At 41.8% G+C, this 17,598-nt stretch overlaps 1 protein-coding gene across 1 annotated transcript in view; it reads left to right on the top strand.

Moving 5' to 3' along the window:
• Positions 1 to 1,889: 1,889 nt before the first annotated feature.
• Positions 1,890 to 17,598, top strand: part of LOC121877475 (signal peptide peptidase-like 2B) — a 170,722-nt gene continuing 155,013 nt past the window's right edge. Inside the window, exons 1-2 of the mRNA XM_042383240.1 lie at positions 1,890 to 2,041; positions 12,833 to 12,961. Coding sequence (XP_042239174.1) covers positions 1,979 to 2,041; positions 12,833 to 12,961 — 192 coding nt within the window. The 5' untranslated portion in view covers positions 1,890 to 1,978. The remainder of the gene's footprint in view (positions 2,042 to 12,832; positions 12,962 to 17,598) is intronic.

Below are 17,598 nucleotides of genomic sequence, written 5' to 3'. Positions count from 1 at the left end.
TGAATCGCACTCACACAGGATGGAGGAGAAACTGATCACGCTCCCAGTCTTCAAGCAACATGGAAGACTGGCTTATCCACACTGAGGCAGCTCTCATTGGCTCTACAGCTACAGTCCCTACACTGCAGGTTAGACACCCTAGAGCAGCTCTGCTCCTCCAAGCATGCAGCTGCTCCTCTTCCTGCCCCAAGCACCACGTTCTACCGACCCCAACACACCCGTCCTGCCTCAGACGCCGCCCCCAGCCCCCAGTACAGTTTATCTACCCCTTGTGGGTACCATCAACGTTTTGGTGCTAACGCTAGACACGGTGAGGCTCCCTGCAACCACACGGTGGAGCGACATCGACGGAGACGGGTAGGTGCCATAACCTCCATCACACGCCTTACTTCTGACCTTGACCACTTCACTCCTGCTGCCTGTCACGACCTACTACAAACACTATGTCAGGCGGTTTCTGCATTCAAGGCTACTGTTCCACGCCAGCCTTCCCACCGCCCTGAACACATTCATCCCGCACCTCCTCCGCCAGTCTGCCCACCATCACCCATTGCAGCACCACCTCGTCCACAACATTTCTGGGCACCCTCTTTTCTTCCTCAGGTAACTACTGCTCTTGACGACCCCGCAGCCGGCCCTATGGACCCAGACACCCCACCCGGCGCCACTGAGGACTCTGTACCTGCTGCTAGAGAAACACCACATTCCTCGCCTGTACAACCTTCTCTTATCCACAACCCTCCTTCTCCCTCTGTTCCTCCCACAGATCTCGTGTCTCTAGACAAAGTTGTCTCCCGTAGCTCCCGGCTCATCCACACCCTCGCCCGTTATGTTTCACATGTGGGATACAACCCTGCAGACAACTAGTCTCCTGCACCACCTGGGGGGAAGGGGGAGTATTGTAGTGGATATTTCCCCTACAACTACAACTACCGTTTGTCGCTGACTAGCCGACCTCTTTCGAATTCCACAGCCTACGCCTCATGGTCTAAGGTCGGCCTCCACTACTTTCCCCTTGTATATAACTCATCCACATCTTCCCCCTCGCCCCTTCGAATCCTTACTCCTCTGTTTTAAGAACTTCAGGAGTTCTTTGTGCTGTTCCCTCTGCATTACCGTGCGATCTGAGCTTATGGATATATCCCGAAATGCTTCTCTCCCTTTCAAGTTTTTTGCTTGCAAAATAACTTCCGAAAATTCCCAGTTCTTATCCTAATTCACTAGTGTGCTACTGAGGGGGCGAGTCCCACTCTCCCGCCTTTCTCCTTGCCTAGCCTCCCCACTTCATGAGGGGAGCTGACAAGTTCACAGCCTCATCACAAATGTTCTAAATTTGGATCTGATCGTGCGTTTTTCTGGAGTCAGTATATGCCCAATACTTTGTAAAAGTGCGTAACAGAGATGTGACCAACCGCCCAAGCGGCTAACGAGCCCTCGTTCATTGGGTAGACTGTAGATTATAAAGGGTATACAAAATATCAACTTTCATTAGGTTTCATTTGGTCATATTTTATGTTTTGCCCGATAATTTGCCTCTATTTCAAAGCACCTGGAATTTTCATGTAAGAAATTATCCCTATATATTTAAAGTTGATTAATCTGGTGTTATCGCACAATAAAAATCATGTAAAGCGTATTGGGCTTCATATTTTTATTTATTTCTTACTTTCCGGCCGGTAAGCGACGCGACCATCACGTTAGGATAACATTGAGTGATGTATCCTCATGTAGTCTTAGAATCCTTGGGGAAAATCAGCTGGTTTTGTTCGGTTGCGGGTATTTTTCTTCTTTTTTTAATTTGCCAAGAAACACACAATTCTCAGAAAAATAAGTACGAATATTTAAATTATATAAATTATTATTATTTATGAAGACTTATAACTGCATTCAATTCTTGTGTTAACTGTAATCGGTAATAGAATATCTACTGTCTGTCTGTCTACACCAAACGGACACATGAGACTGCAGGAAAACAGTCATGGCGGAGCGAGTGACATTAATCTTAATTTTTACTGGAATTGTAACACAGTGTGCTGCCGAGGTAAGAATAACTATTAAGCTTATCATTTGTTACTCATTTGGGATATATATTAAGTTACAAAGTATTTTGTAAATCTTCGCTTGTTGCTACTATACGAAATCAAAGTGGAAACTTTTTCCTGTAGTTTTGATGTGTTAAGAACGAATTTGACCTTCATTTCTGGCCCAAATCAATAGTTTCTGAGATAACCGAGCCCCCTTTCCCATCTCAGAATCGGACAGTTTATGAAAGTAGCCAGGTTTCGATTTTTCCATAAATATGTTTTCGAAGAATCATGACAGGGATGAGGGAAGGACTTAACCTAACCTATTTTAACCATAAAAACCATGAAAATCCTGACCTCGGACTCCTCTCAGTGTTGATCAGCGCAGAAAGTGTCATAGAAGAAATTTGGGTCAGTTTATAGTAGTGTACCGTTCTTTTTTGGGGGGGATATTAGAAATATGTATTTCCTATGATATTTTATGAGTTTTGAACGAATTTGATATTAATTTCCGCCAGAAGGTTAATATATAGGACTAACCCGCCAGAGATGCATAGCGCCGATGCGGTCGTATCATCTCGCGTCCAGAAAATGCCTCAAATTTCACCATATCATATTAAGTTCTTTCTGTTTAATATACCGGGAAGTTAGGTAATGTTAGATAGGTTTGTTTGGTTTGGTTGGCTAGGTCTGCTCTTCATAACCACAAATGTTAAGTAGCGTTTATTTTAAAAATATCCATTTCTTAACAAACTACAACAGTGTCCACTATAAAATAACAATGAAAATCCCGTTTTTTTCTAATTGTTTTCAATCGGTTTTGCTTTGGGTTAGTCCTATATAATTACCCCCGGAAATCACAGGTTTTTTTAAATACCCTCTCCCCCCTCCCCTGTCAACAATCCTAAGGGAACAAGTTGGATTTTTTTTATAGTAAATCACAAATAAAGTACCAACCAACCAACCAAAACAAATCCTGACCAAACCTAACCTAACCTAACCTTGGCTGCACCTTTGCCGTTTCCTACTGTTCGACTGAAGAAAACTGTGGTGACACCACCAAATGTGTTGTTCTTCACGCAGTGTGCACTGATTATTACACTTTGGACAAATAACGTTCGGTAATACACTGTCTTTTCTATAAAAAAGAAATTGCCTCACTATTTTTCTGATGAAACTCAGCAATCAACTTAAAATAATCTCTATCACAATGTCGGCACATCTCTTCCACCTGTTCAGCCATATTTGGTACTGAAAATTCAGTTATTCTAATCTCCGCTCCTGACGCACCCACGCATTGTTTATTGGCTAAGACAAAAACTCTTGCCCAATAATAAGTCTCCTATCTCTATAGCCAATAAGAAACTCCCACACCACCCCTGCACATGCGCTGTAGACGCTTAAGAAGCTAACACGGAGGTAAGGAGCACTGTGTGAAGGGGGGTCAGACCTTCTCCGCCAGATGTAAACTTGTGACTGAGCAAATTTAATAATATTGAAAAATTAATATCTCGGTTATCCTTAATTTCCGGTGGAAATATCATAGAAGATAAATGTCTTAGAATTGTCTAAACATTACGGAATACACATTCAAAACAGCGAGAGAAAGACTGGTATATTCTTGTAAATTCACTGAAATTTGTCTTATTTTTGTTAGGTAAGGTGGTTGCAAACAATAAGGGTAAAAGTGTTCAAAACACACAAAAAACCATCGGTAAAACCGTTATCTTCTATATATCTTCCGCTCGTGATTAGTTTCAGATAAAATTGCAAAAAAAATAAAAATGGGCTTTTGGGTGGGGGGGAAAATCACAAAAATGTAGTAATTTGCAATAGAAATGAAGGTCAATAATCCCAAACCAGTAATTATTTGTTTTACCACACCCTCAAATTTTTTCACCGATGTTTGATTTCTGATTGTATTTTGTGCAGATTGGACCTTCCTTTCTATGGGAAATGCATTTTTTTTTTTTTAAGATGCAAGTCATCCTTGATCAAAAACAGTATTTTCTATAAAAAATGAAGGTGAGATCTGAACAAAATACAGGTACATCCAAATACATCACAAACCAAACATCTAGTCCCCTAACGTTCACTTAATTAACCTAACTTAACCTAACCTCACCTAACCCCTGCGGAGGCAAGCAGTGTGACACGCCATACGGCTCCAGACAACTCATGGTGGGACAAGAAATGGCGGGTGGAGATTTATTTATCTAATTTCTTAGGCATTCTTCACTTGTGTGATTTTCTTAAAGAAACACATTTCCAAGAGGCTTTAAGGGTTGAGGATTGTATATATGAGGTAAAAATTGCCTAGAAGTAAGTGCTTCTATGCAATTTGTGGATGTGCTAAATTGAATAGTTACCCCAAAACCTAACCTAACTTAACCCTAAACCTTACCTTAATTAGACTCGGAAGAGTCTGAGTTGGGGTCATGAGATTCTCCTTCTCGTCATCCACAGGTCACATTGCCTGGCCTAAAACCGCGTGGGGGGGGGGGGAGGGGAGCGGGAGGTGAGGCGATATGATTTGACAGTTGGCACTGAAGGCCTGCGTGTTTATCATTCCTTAAGAGTGACTAAGCTCCTCTCATAATTTGCCACCCAATCGACCTGGGTGACTATAACTTACATTGCTGGGATTCTTGTAAGATAGTGATTTATTTGAATACATGTATAAACAAATCTATATTTGCAATAGACATAACAATTTTAGTACCGTAATCATTTAGTACATGTACAGTACAGGTTTGCACTTAGGTCCATTGTTAACCGAGGGACCACTGTATTACAGTGTTCTTGTACTGTACAATATTGACTAAATTCACTAGATAATGTACACAACTAATGGTTGGTAAAACTTGTCAAGTGAGTGAGTGTCAAGTCTGTCAGTATGAGTGGCACGTGTGAGTGCTTGTGTCCCCCATCATAGGAGTCCGTTTTCTCTCGCTTCATGACGCCTGAGTCCTCCGTTTTCTCTCTTAACCTTAGAGTGCACCAGAGATTTCATTATTCCTTAGTAATGACACAGAATTTGAAATAGCAACCCCAATTGCAACTGGGGGTGCAACTGGGGTTGCAATTGTTGAGGCAACTAGATATGTCTGATTACAGCAAATGTGTTATTGTCAATTTGTAGGTGAAAGATTTTATCCTCAATAGATGTAGGTTAACATTACACCTGGAGGCAAATGCTTACTAAAGCCTAAGGAAGGATATTCCTTTAACACACAATATCTGGCCAGTATGGGAAGGAGCATCGTGTCTCTGTCAGGGGGTCGTGGAGTGGTGGTCCAGCAGGCGTCACGGAAGTGTTTTTTGGGGGGGGGGCACGGACGTATATGCGATCGGACGTTGTTCGGTTGGACGTTAACCGGTGCATGACTGTACTTCAATTATGTTAAATAATTGTTAAAATTACTAAAAATGTTGATATAAGACTTGGAAAATTATTGAATAGTACAACCTTCTTGATATTTGCTCAAATGGTAACGAATTTAAGCCCTAAAACCGATTACTGTATTGGCAGACTAATACTACAGCTGGTGAGCAGGCAAAAACATATTGACACGATTTCGTAATGATTTCGTTAACTGAAGTTTTGTTCGTTAATCGAGTTGAAGATTCTTATGGAAGGTAATTCGTTAACCGAAATTTCGTTAACCGAGGGATCACTGTACAGTACTGTACTGTCTATATTATCAATTTTAATATAAAAAATGCAAAAATATTCAAGAGACCAACTTTCTTGATATTTACTTCACTGGAAACGAATGTAAACATAGAACCAATTACTGTATTGGTGGACTAGCCGATCAGCTTATCAGCTGATGCGCACAACAGAACGTGCTTGTCATAAAGATTTTGTTAATCGAAGTTTTGTTCGTTAATCGAACTGAAAATCCTTATTGTAGCTAATTCGTGAACCGAAATTTCGTTAATCGAAACTTTCGTTAACCGAGGGACCACTGTATTAAATTTTTTGCATCCATTTTACTACAGCTACAACCAGGGTCTTGTTTTCTTCAGTTTCTTAAGTAGAACCATTGTCACGGACTCACGGGTGTAAACAGTCAGGAAAACAATGCCGTCTCGTCTCCTTTTGTGTGTTTTAATATTCTATGAATTGCATTGCTCATTTTGCATATACAGGGTATAAACATTAACTCAATCAAATACATATTTAGTAATACAATAATGAATGTTTTGTACATATTCTTAATAAGATAAATGACACGTTTCCTTGAGGCCGTAGGTATACATTGCCTTTCCACTATCACTCTTTTTTTTCTTTAATATCAGTGTTTACTTTTACTGTACATTAAATAACATTAATTAAAATATACATATTTTTTCCGTTAATTTTACTACAGCAACAACCAGGGTCTTGTTTTCTTCAGTTTCAAGTGGGTAACTGACATTATGGGTGCAAACACTGACAACAACAATAGCGTCCCATCTCCTCTTGTGTGATCTTATTATTATTTATTTATATTATATAAGGAGCATTCAGAAACATTATTTAAAGAATATAGTTTGCATTTTTCATTAATTGTACTGTATTGTTTATTTGAAAAAGAGGGTAAAAAGCCACACAAAAGATATGAAAAGGTCACACATGGGAACGCATATCATTATTATTGCTTTATTTTAATGGTAATTAATGATTCATGATACGATTATTCACCTTACACTGCAATATTGGAGGACACATTTCCGTCGTTATTCGAGGCTTTACTGTACTCAAATGTAATACACTAAAGGACTAACATTTTTATCTCTCGTGCAAACTATGTGATACAGTATAATGCTCTAGGCATCCGACCAGACGAATATAAGTGGCAGCGAGCTGCCTAGAGGAAGCTAGTTGTCCGTTTCTGTTCAGAGTGTGAAATTCAAGCCTAGTGACAACTGAAGATAAATTTTGTTCAAGTATTGTGGAATGGTTGTGAGCGATATAAAGTAAAAAGACTTAGGAATTGTACACTGGTAGTGTGCTGACTGTACGTATATATTTAAAGTGAGAAGTCCAGTGGTAAAGACATACTCTGTGAACAGTGATTTGAAGACCTAGTGAATATTAAGGAAGACGACAGTTCACAAGTGTGCTAATGTGACCTGGTGGAAATCTACCTGCATGTGGTTTATCTTTACACTGATACTGTACCGATCGTTGGGAAATTATTGGAGACTCGGGACAGCCAATGGTAATTCGACAACACCTATAATATATCTACTGCTTCTATATAACAGTAGAGTACTCGTACGACCTGGCTGGTGGTAACCAGCAGTGGAAGCTGGTAAGCGGCAAAAAGGTGTGTTTAATAATAATAATAATAAAAATAATAATAATAATAATAATAATAATAATAATTGAGATTGCAATTGTTTGTAAGTGAGGCAGAAAGTCACATCATCAACCTGGGACTTGGTCAGAATTTTTGTGATGCTATGTGGCAGCAGGGTCTACCATTAGACAAAACATTATGCTTCCAATATCTGCCCAGGCGATAGTACCTCCCTGTTTGGTAGCTGACTATTGCCTGTTACTGGTAAGTATTTGTGACGTGTATACCATAGGTACCTATATAGTAATTTTCTCCTCTTGTACTAAATTAGGTCAAATTTATTAATAATGCCAGCAAATATTTTATTATACGTAGGTCCATAAACTGATAGCTGTGGTAGTGAGAAACATGACAGCATATAGCCTGCGACTTAGATTTGCCAATACAGTGGTACCCCGATTTACACGGTCAAGTGAACCCACAGGGTACCGCGTAAAGTGAAATCCACGTAAAGTGAACAACAGAACATATGGGATTAATTCCAATAGAGACTGGCCCGACCCCCAAACTCCACTTTTTGACGACACAAAGCTATGTTGTAGTAAAAATATTATCTTAACTTTATGATGGTATGCACACACAATTAATATAGAAGAGGTTAGGTTAGGAAAAATAAAGGTTAAATTAGGAAAAATAAAGGTTAGGTTAGGAAAACTAAAGATTAGGTTTAACACAAGTTAGTAGAAGAGATGGGTCGGCATGCGGGGATGAAGGCTGGTTCCGAGGCAGAGGGCAGATTACTGGCCCTCTGGTGAATCACCATCACTAGGTGAATCACCATCACTATCCGTCATAGTTGTCAGGGCCTCCCTGACAAATCCCTCAAAGTCACCTTCACTGTCACTGGCTGGCTGTGGTGGATTGCGGGCGAAGAACTCGGTAATGCTTTTTTGACGGCTAATGTTGATGTTGTCTTGATACACCTTGATGTATGGCTCCATAGCCTGCACCAGCCGGGTATGGAAGACTTCATAGCGGTCATCGTCATGGTCGTTGGAAAGGAAGAGCTTCAATTTCTCTGCATACTCGATGGCACCCTTAATATTACTATGCGTTAACTTGTGTTCTTCTGGGATTGACGCACCATCTTCCTCTTCACTGACGTGATCATCTTCCAACATCTCGTCGGCAGTCATTTCAGGATCTCTGATCACCTCCAGGATGTCTTCGTTGGTGGTCTCGGAGAAGCCATCAGCTGTAATACTGTGCGCAGCTTCTCTTGCAAGGTCCAATGCCACTGTCACAGACTGAACCTCACCAGTCACAGGTTGACTCCGCCTCTCACCTGGTATACCATGCAACACATGCCTCCATGCGTGACGAATCGTAGCTATAGACAGCTGATTCCATGCCTCCACCAAGAAGTCCACAGCTTGTTTGACGTTGAATTTTTTCCAAAACTGTTTGACGAAAACTTCTTGATTCACCACCTCTTGTTCCTTGTCCTCGTCCTCGTCCTTGTCGCTTTTGCTCTCGCTATCGGTGTCACCCAGGTTACGCAACTCATCCTTGGTGTTGGTACAGTCGTTCAGGAGCTTAAATTTTTTTGCAGAGTATGCAGCTTTCACATTGCAGATCAACTCCTGGTCCATGGGCTGGATTAATGACGTAGTGTTGGGAGGAAGGAAGACCACTTTTACGTCGGGGTGACGATCCATAAGTAATGGCGAGTGTCCTGGTGCGTTGTCAAGGAGCAACAGAATGTTGAATGGAACATTCTGTTGCTCGCAGAATTTCTTCACGTCGGGAACGAAACAGTCATCAAACCAGGAGAGTGACAGAGCAGAGAACATCACGCCTTATATGCGGTCAGCCAGTGGACATTAATCTTGCTCATGTCCACATTCTTGTAGGCGTGCGGCTTGCGGGCTGTGTGAATCACCGATAACTTGGGTTTACAGGTACCGGAGGCATTGGTGGTAAAGAGGACGGTGATGCATTCCTTCTGCAACTTCTGGCCCCGAATCTTGCTGGCAGACTGGACAACGAAGGCCTTGGAAGGTAGCTTTTTCCAAAAGAGACAGGATTCGTCCATGTTGAACACCTGGTCGTCGGTGTACTGCCCTTCCTCCATAACCTCACGTAAGAACGGAGGAAAATCTCTAGCCAACGCACGGTCATCACTCGCTCCTTCACCACCAATGTTGATGTTGGTGATTTTTTCCTCTTCTTAAACCTATGCAGCCAACCAGAGGAAGCATTGAAGGGTTTGGGCTCTGCAATTCCCATCTTACGTGACACTGCTGCGTACAGTTCACGGGCGTAGTCTTGAACGTATCGCGTGTCCATCGCCATGTTGCGTCGCGCCTGACGAATCAAGTAACTCACCAACAAATTTTCAACCCTTAGCAGCACCTTGTTCTGGCAATACTTGATCATTGAAGCACCTGCAGACTTTGTGATTCTCATGTTTTCTTTGATCTTGGCTGCATCCTTCTTAATAGTACGAATCGTAGATTTGTTGACTCCATGCTGGCGCGCGAGATCAGCTTGACGTGTTCCTTTCTCCAAATCTTGAATGATCTTGTATTTCACTTCGTAGCTTAGGGAACGTCGTATCTTCTTTGGCTTAGGGCGGCTGGGTCCAGGTAAGGAAAGGTTTCTCTCTGGGGGTGGTGGTTCGACGGAAGCCATTTTACAGAACAATGGATTCACGTATACACGGTGTGGCCTGGAGGGATGAAACTTCTCCGGCTAGGTCAAGCGTCGTCTTTCCTCCCTCCCTCCCGCGGGTGGACCCGTCATATTACTTTAAACCAATCACAGCTAGCAGCGGAGGGAGGTAAGGATGCATGGCCCAATCACAGTCCGATACGTCATATGACGTCACTGATAACGCAACAGAGACATGGACTGCACAACCTTACCGCGCGGCTTGCCCAGGCGGTAGAAGGCGGGATGGTCAAATCTAAAAATAGCGTCGAGCCAGACACTGCGCGTATATAGGTAGATGCACCGCGGAAAGTGAAAATCCGGTTCTGGCGAGGCACCGCGTAAATGAGAAATCGCGGAAAGTGAAACCGCGTAAAACGGGGTAATACTGTACAGTGGTCACTCGGTTAATGAACACAATTCGTTCCAGAAGGTTGTTCGTTAACAGAAAATTTCGTTAACCGAAACCATTGTTTCAATGGGATTTTGGGTAATTGGTTGCAGCTCACCGAAAATTACATACAAACTAAAAATAAATGCAGTAAAGTACACTTACTTTGAGGTGTGCATGTAGAAGGCTCCTGGTTGATGATGATGATGGTGATGATGGGAATTAGAATGGGGGTGGAGGAGAAGGGAGAAGAGAATGCTTTGGGGTGGAAGAGAAGTCACCCCATGCTTCATGTCGCCATTTCACCATAAAATTTTAGTTCACTTGGTGTAATTCAAGATTATTTAATTTAAATCAACACTGCACTGCATTATATATTGTCAATATGTAAAATAAACTTCAGAATGACCAATAATTGTACTGTAAAAATAGTTTATGTTCAAGAGAGTCTCAAGCAAGATGCTTCCTCCTCTGAGCAGGGACACACTGATGCTATTTTGGGTGAGTCAAGTGTCTGTTTGGCGCGCTAAAAACTTCTGCTTTCATTTGTTTACTGTATTTTTCTTTTACAATGTTCATTTTTAAACATGATTTCAAGCATTACACGCCCCTTTTGTTGTAGTGAAAAATATTTGTTTACATTTTTGTCAAGTGTTGACTTTATTTTTCTTTAAAACTGCTCGTTTTGATAAATGAAGCATGCTGATGCTGTATTTGCTAATGAATAAACAATCAAAATTTACCTGTTCATCTCTTCTTTATTCCTCCTTAAATTTGAATTTTAAAAGTACTGCCTGAGAATCTGGAAAATCCAAAAATCCGGACTGACCCAATCCCCGAGCAGTCCGGATTTTCGGACTTCTACTCCGGAAAATTCCGGGGATGGGGGATTTTTCTCCGTGTTTGAGAGATGAAAATGAGGCGCATTTTCTGGAAATTCCGAGAAAATTTTTCCGTTACCCAGAAAATTCCGGGGATGGGGGATATTTTTTCTGGGTTAGAGAGATGATGTAATGGGTAATTTCTGGAACTTCCAAGAACATTTTTCTGTTACCTGGAAAATTCTGTGAAATTCCGGGGATGAGGGATTTTTTTCTGGTTTTGAGAGAGTCTTCTTGTTACCCGGAAATCAATCATTCCCAGAAGTGCTCTGCACCAATTGTTCCGGCTAATAGGGATATCACTGTACTGTAGCTCGTGTGCCACATCACAGCCACAAGCTCACTCCGACAGCTGATGATCGCCTTCGCACCGCCCCGCAGCCTCAGATTTATTTTATTTATTTTCCATGGCAATCTGCAAGTTTCTGAGGGATGCCAGGTTTAAAACCATGAGCTTTAAGGGAATACTGTACTGTATTGTGTGCAACACCTAACAGTACAGTAAATTGTTCTAATAAATGTAACACTACTGTATGTACTGTATAATTAATACATAACAATAACACTGTAAATAATTGTTCTGACAGTCTTAAGACTACACTACAGTATATACATTACTCTTTACACTGACTTTACTTAATCACTGTTAAAAGAGGCACACACACACACACACTGATGCTCCCGGGACCAACTCGGGCTGCCACGCTTGATCCGTGGGTTGATTGCACATAACTTGTCTTCTGCCTATTTAGTGCCTATTTGCTAACTACTGAAAAATGTAATGGTTGTCTGGTATCACACTGACTTACTGCAAATTCTGACTTATCGGATGCCGAGCTATGGGGGTTTAACTGTACAGTATTCTAGACAGCTGCTTTCTTGGTGAAATTTAATCATTCACTTAGTTATTTATGTATACCGTATATATATTTTTTTATACACAATCTGATACAATATCAGTTGCAATTACGTTTCACGTGGTTGTATCGTCAAATTAAAAAGTCACGTTACATCCCCGTAGCCTTGTGTTCCGAAAACCATCATGAAGAATTTTGGTAAAGTGATATTGAAAATTTGAGTTAGAACGGAAATTTACTAAAATTCTTATTGTTGGTTACAGAACATAAGGCAACAGTAAGTGTAACACAACATTTTTCTTTGACTGTACTGTGCATTCTCTTTTTATTTCTAACTTTATTGGAGATTCTTATATTTTAACCTAATAACACTGATATTGATCCAAATAAAATTAAGTTTTTTGTTGCATTTAATTTTTTCAGCTTTCTATAAGTCTACAGTATTATGAAAACAATGCATTCAACCCTAAGATTTTATAAGATGCCTTAGATTAGATTTAACCCCATTATTGTACAGTTGTGACTTCATATGAATGTTAATCCATCTTCTTTAGCAGGATACCACACCCCTGAAACAAATAAGCATAATACAGGATTCCTTTTTAAATACTCCAGTAAAACCATAATTTTTATTTTTGTGATTGTCATAAACTTAAATATTTTTTTATGTTAACAGGGTAAAAGCGCAACTCCAATATGTGGAATCCTCAATAGTCGACCAGATACCACAAGTGACTACTCTGAGAAGTACTGCATACTCTTTTACAAAGCAATCCATCGCCTGGCTGTGGATGAAGACTCGGCTGTAAGTCGCCTCTTTTTTATTTTTTTATATCTTAATTTTCATTTGGTGACATATAACCTAAGTGATTGCATCACCAGGGATGTAATTACCACAATCGATTGAGTAAATTGCCTTTATTCAAGACATCTTCAGGTCATAAGACCCACTAATCCTCCACCCAACAATGGGTGACCTGACGTTAGTAACATGACCCAATAATCTCTCTCCCAACCTTCATCACAAGTGTTAAGGCATGATTAGTTATGTATTACAGTCAATTGAGTGAAGTGTCTGCCTATTCTAGGCTAAAGATGACAAGATCTGCTGAGGTACAATATATACAGTACACAAGAGGACTTGCCAACAGTGCGTAACAGAGACGAGACCGTTCGCTCAAGTGGCTGAAGTGGTGAAGAGGATAAAAGTAACCCAGCTCTGTTCACGCCTGTATCATGTAGAGCTTTTGTTGTTTTAAATATATTTAACCAAACTTTTAGATAAAGTATACAGGATTATGTTGATAAAGAAATGGTGTGTCTACGAAATTAGAACTGATTTTACCGACTCCGGTATCAACATTTCTTTCCTTTTTTTTTATATACTGTATATAAAAGAATGGAATTCCCATCACTATATCATATAGAAATATTTCATATAACCCTTACACCCCGGGTGATGTTCCAGAACGTCTGCCTTTTCCCTTCACTGTTTGAATGGCCATCACAGGTTAACAAGTACCAACGTGACTACAGTACAGTATAGTCTTCATTTACGCGGTCAATTGAACCCGTGGAGTACCGCGTAAAATGAGAAACGCGTAAATGAAATAACAGAACATATGGGATTAATTGAAATAGAGACTGGGCCTACCCCCAAACTCCACTTTTTGCAACACAATACGTACGTTGTAGTAAAAATAGTATCTTAATTTTATGATGGTATGCACACACACATAATATAGAAGAGAAATATCAATAAGAGAATAATATACTGTACCAGGTAAAAGAAAAATCAAGGTTTAACACTTACGTTAGTAGAAGAGATGGGTCGGCATACGGGAATGGGGGGCTGGTTCCGAGGAAGAGGGCAGATTACTGGCCCTCAGGTGAATCACCATCACTATCCACCAGTGTTCAGGGCCTCCCTGACAAACCCCTGAAAGTCACCATCACTGTCAATATGACTGGCTTGGGCTGGCTGTGGTGGGTTGTGGGCGAAGAAGTCCGTGATGCTACGCTGACTGCTAGTGTTGATGTGGTCATGATACATTTGTATGTACTGCTCCATACTTTGATCTAGAAGGTTATTGAAGACTTCATACCGGTGATTGACATGGTCTTTTGAAAGGGTGAGCTTTAGTTTCTCGGCATACTCGATGGCATCCTTTACATCACCATGAGTTAACTTCAGTTGTTCTCGGGCTGCTGCACCACCTGCTTCCTCACTGACTTCATCGTCTTCTAACAACTCATCGGCAGTCACCTCAGGATCCCTGATTACCTCCATGATGGCGTCGTTGGTGGTCTCGGAGAAGCCTGCAGCTGTAACACTCTGTGCAGCTTCTCTTGCAAGGTCCACTGCCACTGCAACAGATTGAGCCTCTCCAGCCATAGCTTTCTTGACGTTAAACATTTTCCAAAACTGTTTAACTCGCACTTCATGCTCCGCCAACTCTTGTTCTGCATCCTCGTTGTCGTCGCTCTCGCTATCTGTGCCACTCAGAAGGTTCCGCAACTCATCCTTGGTGTTGGTACAGTCGTTCAGGAGCTTAAACTTCTTTGCAGAGAATGCAGCCTTAACATTGCATATCAACCCCTGGTCCATGGGCTGGATTAACGAAGTAGTGTTGGGAGGAAGGAAGACCACATTTACAATCGGGTGATGATCCAACAGTAGAGGCTAGTGTCCTGTTGTGTTGTCAAGCAGCAACAAAATGTTGAATGGCACATTATTTTGAGCGCTCACAGAATTTCTTAATGTCGGGAACGAAACAGTCGTCAAAAAAGGAAAGGGACAGACCAGTGAACATCCACGCCTTACGTGCGGTCAGCCAGTGGACATTTAGTTTGGTCATGCCCATGTTCTTGTAGGCGTGCGGCTTGCGGGCTGTGTGGATCACCGACAACTTGAGCTTACAGGTACCGGAGGCATTGGTGGTAAACAGGACGGTGATGTGCTCCTTCTGCAAATTTCGGCCCCGACACCTGCTGGCAGACTGGACAACGAAGGTCTTGGAAGGTAATTTTTTCCAAAACAGACCGGATTCATCCATGTTGAACACCTGGTCGTCGGTGTACTGTCCTTCCTCCATGACTTCTCGTAAGAATGGAGGAAAATCACTAGCCGCCACACGGTCAGCACTCTCTCCTTCACCACCAATGTTAATGTTGGTGATCTTGTTCCTTTTCTTAAACCCTTGCAGCTACCCAGATGCGTACAGTTCACATGCGTAGTCCTGCACTGCCCGCGTGTCGACTGCCATGTTATGTCTTGCCTGACGAATTAAGTAGCTCACCAGTAAGTTCCCCATCTTGAGCATGCACCTTATTCTGACAGTACTTCACCATTGAAGCACCTGCAGACTTTGTGATGCTCATGTGTTCTTTAATCTTGGCTGCATCCTTCTTGATCGTCTTGATCGTAGATTCGTTCACGCCATGCTGGCGCGCCAAATCAAGTTGTCTCGTTCCTTTTTCTAAATCTTGCATGATCTTGTACTTAACTTTGTAACTTAGGGCATGTCGTATCTTCTTTGGCTTGGGGCGGCTGGGTCCAGGGAATGCAAGGTGTTTCTGTGGTGGTGGGGGTCCAGCGGATGCCATTGTTGAACAGATTAGCGAGCACAATAGAGCACAGGATACGCAGCGGCAGGAGAACAGTGAGACTGACGCGGCGGCTGGGTCAAGCGCTCCTTCCCGTCCCAGGCCACGCCATATAACATAAGAAAAATCACAGCTAGCGGCGGAGGGAATGCGTGGGTGGTAAGGATGCGTGGCCCAATCACAGTCTGATACGTCATATGACGTCAGCGATAACGCAACAGTGAACTAATGCGCACCCCTCACTGTGCCGCTTCCAGCGTATGGTCGAGAATGGACCGCTTGAAAGAAAAATGACATGGAGCGTCTGGACCTCCAGCCGCTCTCCGCGTAAATGACCAAATTTACCGCGTAATTAAAGCATTTACATTCTGGCAAGGCACCGCGTAAATGGCCAAACGTGTAAACAAAACCCGCGTAACTGTCGTCATGGAGAGTCGCCGCTCAACCTCCCGTGTCAGGTCGCCAGCTTTCTCAACCCCGATCAAGCGTTGCCGCCACCACAGGTTAGGTTAGTGAGATAAGGACAGAACTAATTGATGTGACTGCTGTAGTATGCGATTCTGGTGATGAAGGCCGTGATTATATGCCTCGTGATCCTGAGGATAGCGTTGAGTTAGACAATGTTTTCGGGACAAATGGTGATGAGGACAAGGCACAGCCAGCGCGGCGTAACCCCGCCACGAGCTCTCGACCCAGACAATGGACAATGGATGCCTTTGCTTGGTCTGATGGCAGTAATTCTCAGCCTGATATCCCTGAATTCAGAACAGCATCAGGTGGAATTACTCCTGAATTTCCTTGTACAGAGGAATTAAGTGAGATGGACTACTTTTGTGTTTTCTTTGATGGTGCAATCATGGACTTACTGTGTACCGAAACAGAAAATTTTTATCAGTACACGTGTGATGCCGACCCCGCCTTGGCCCCTCGCCAAAAATGTGCCGATGGACTGATGTTGTTGTGTCCGAACTGTATGTGTGTATTGCATTATTGATGCTAATGGCACATGTGAAAAACATGTACTTCAGGAGTACTGGATATCTCACGATGACATCACAACTCCATTGTTTGCCTCCATCCTACATTATCTACACTTAGTAGACAACAACAACAACCCTGTGGCTGGTGACCGGCTCTGGAAAATAAGGACAGTTTTTACAATGCTGAAGGAACGATTCACAAAGTTCTTCAAACCCTTCCAGAATGTAGTGGGGGACAAGTCAACCCTCACTTTACGCGGTCCCACATTCCGCGTTTACGCGGTGCCCTGCCAGAACCCAGGATGCTCACATTCCGCGATGGATGTACCCCTTTACACGGTGAAGTATAATTTTTTTTAATTTAGCTCATAAAATTCATACAAATTATCCGGCCAGAATATAATTTACATTGCTGGAATTCCTACAATTTGATGATCATTTTGAATATAAACATCATAGATTTTGCATTAGACATACAAATTTTAGATATAATGTTTACTCTTGAGTAAATATGTTATCTTTTGTGCAAAATATATGATATTTATATTCAAAATATTCCTGGTCTTACAAGGAATCCAGCAATGTCAATTATATTATCCTAACTTTAGTCTGATTTATTATTTATTACTAAAAAGGTAAACAGTCTGGTATTCCCACACATTTATCTAGTAGGGACGTTGGTGGGGGGTGGGGGGGAGGGAGGGAGGGACCGGCGACCGACCATCTGTTACCGTGTGAAGAATATTTTTTTTTTTATTAACTGAAGATTTTTATTTTAGCTCATAAAATTCATACAAATTACCCGGCCAGAATATAATTTACATTGCTGGAATTCTTACAATTTGGTGATCATTTT

Source organism: Homarus americanus, unplaced genomic scaffold (genome assembly GCF_018991925.1).
Source record: "Homarus americanus isolate GMGI-L3 unplaced genomic scaffold, GMGI_Hamer_2.0 scaffold367, whole genome shotgun sequence".
Classification (NCBI taxonomy): domain Eukaryota; kingdom Metazoa; phylum Arthropoda; class Malacostraca; order Decapoda; family Nephropidae; genus Homarus; species Homarus americanus.
The sequence above is the reverse complement of the archived record's forward strand: the minus strand, read 5'-3'. Positions and strand labels throughout refer to the sequence as shown.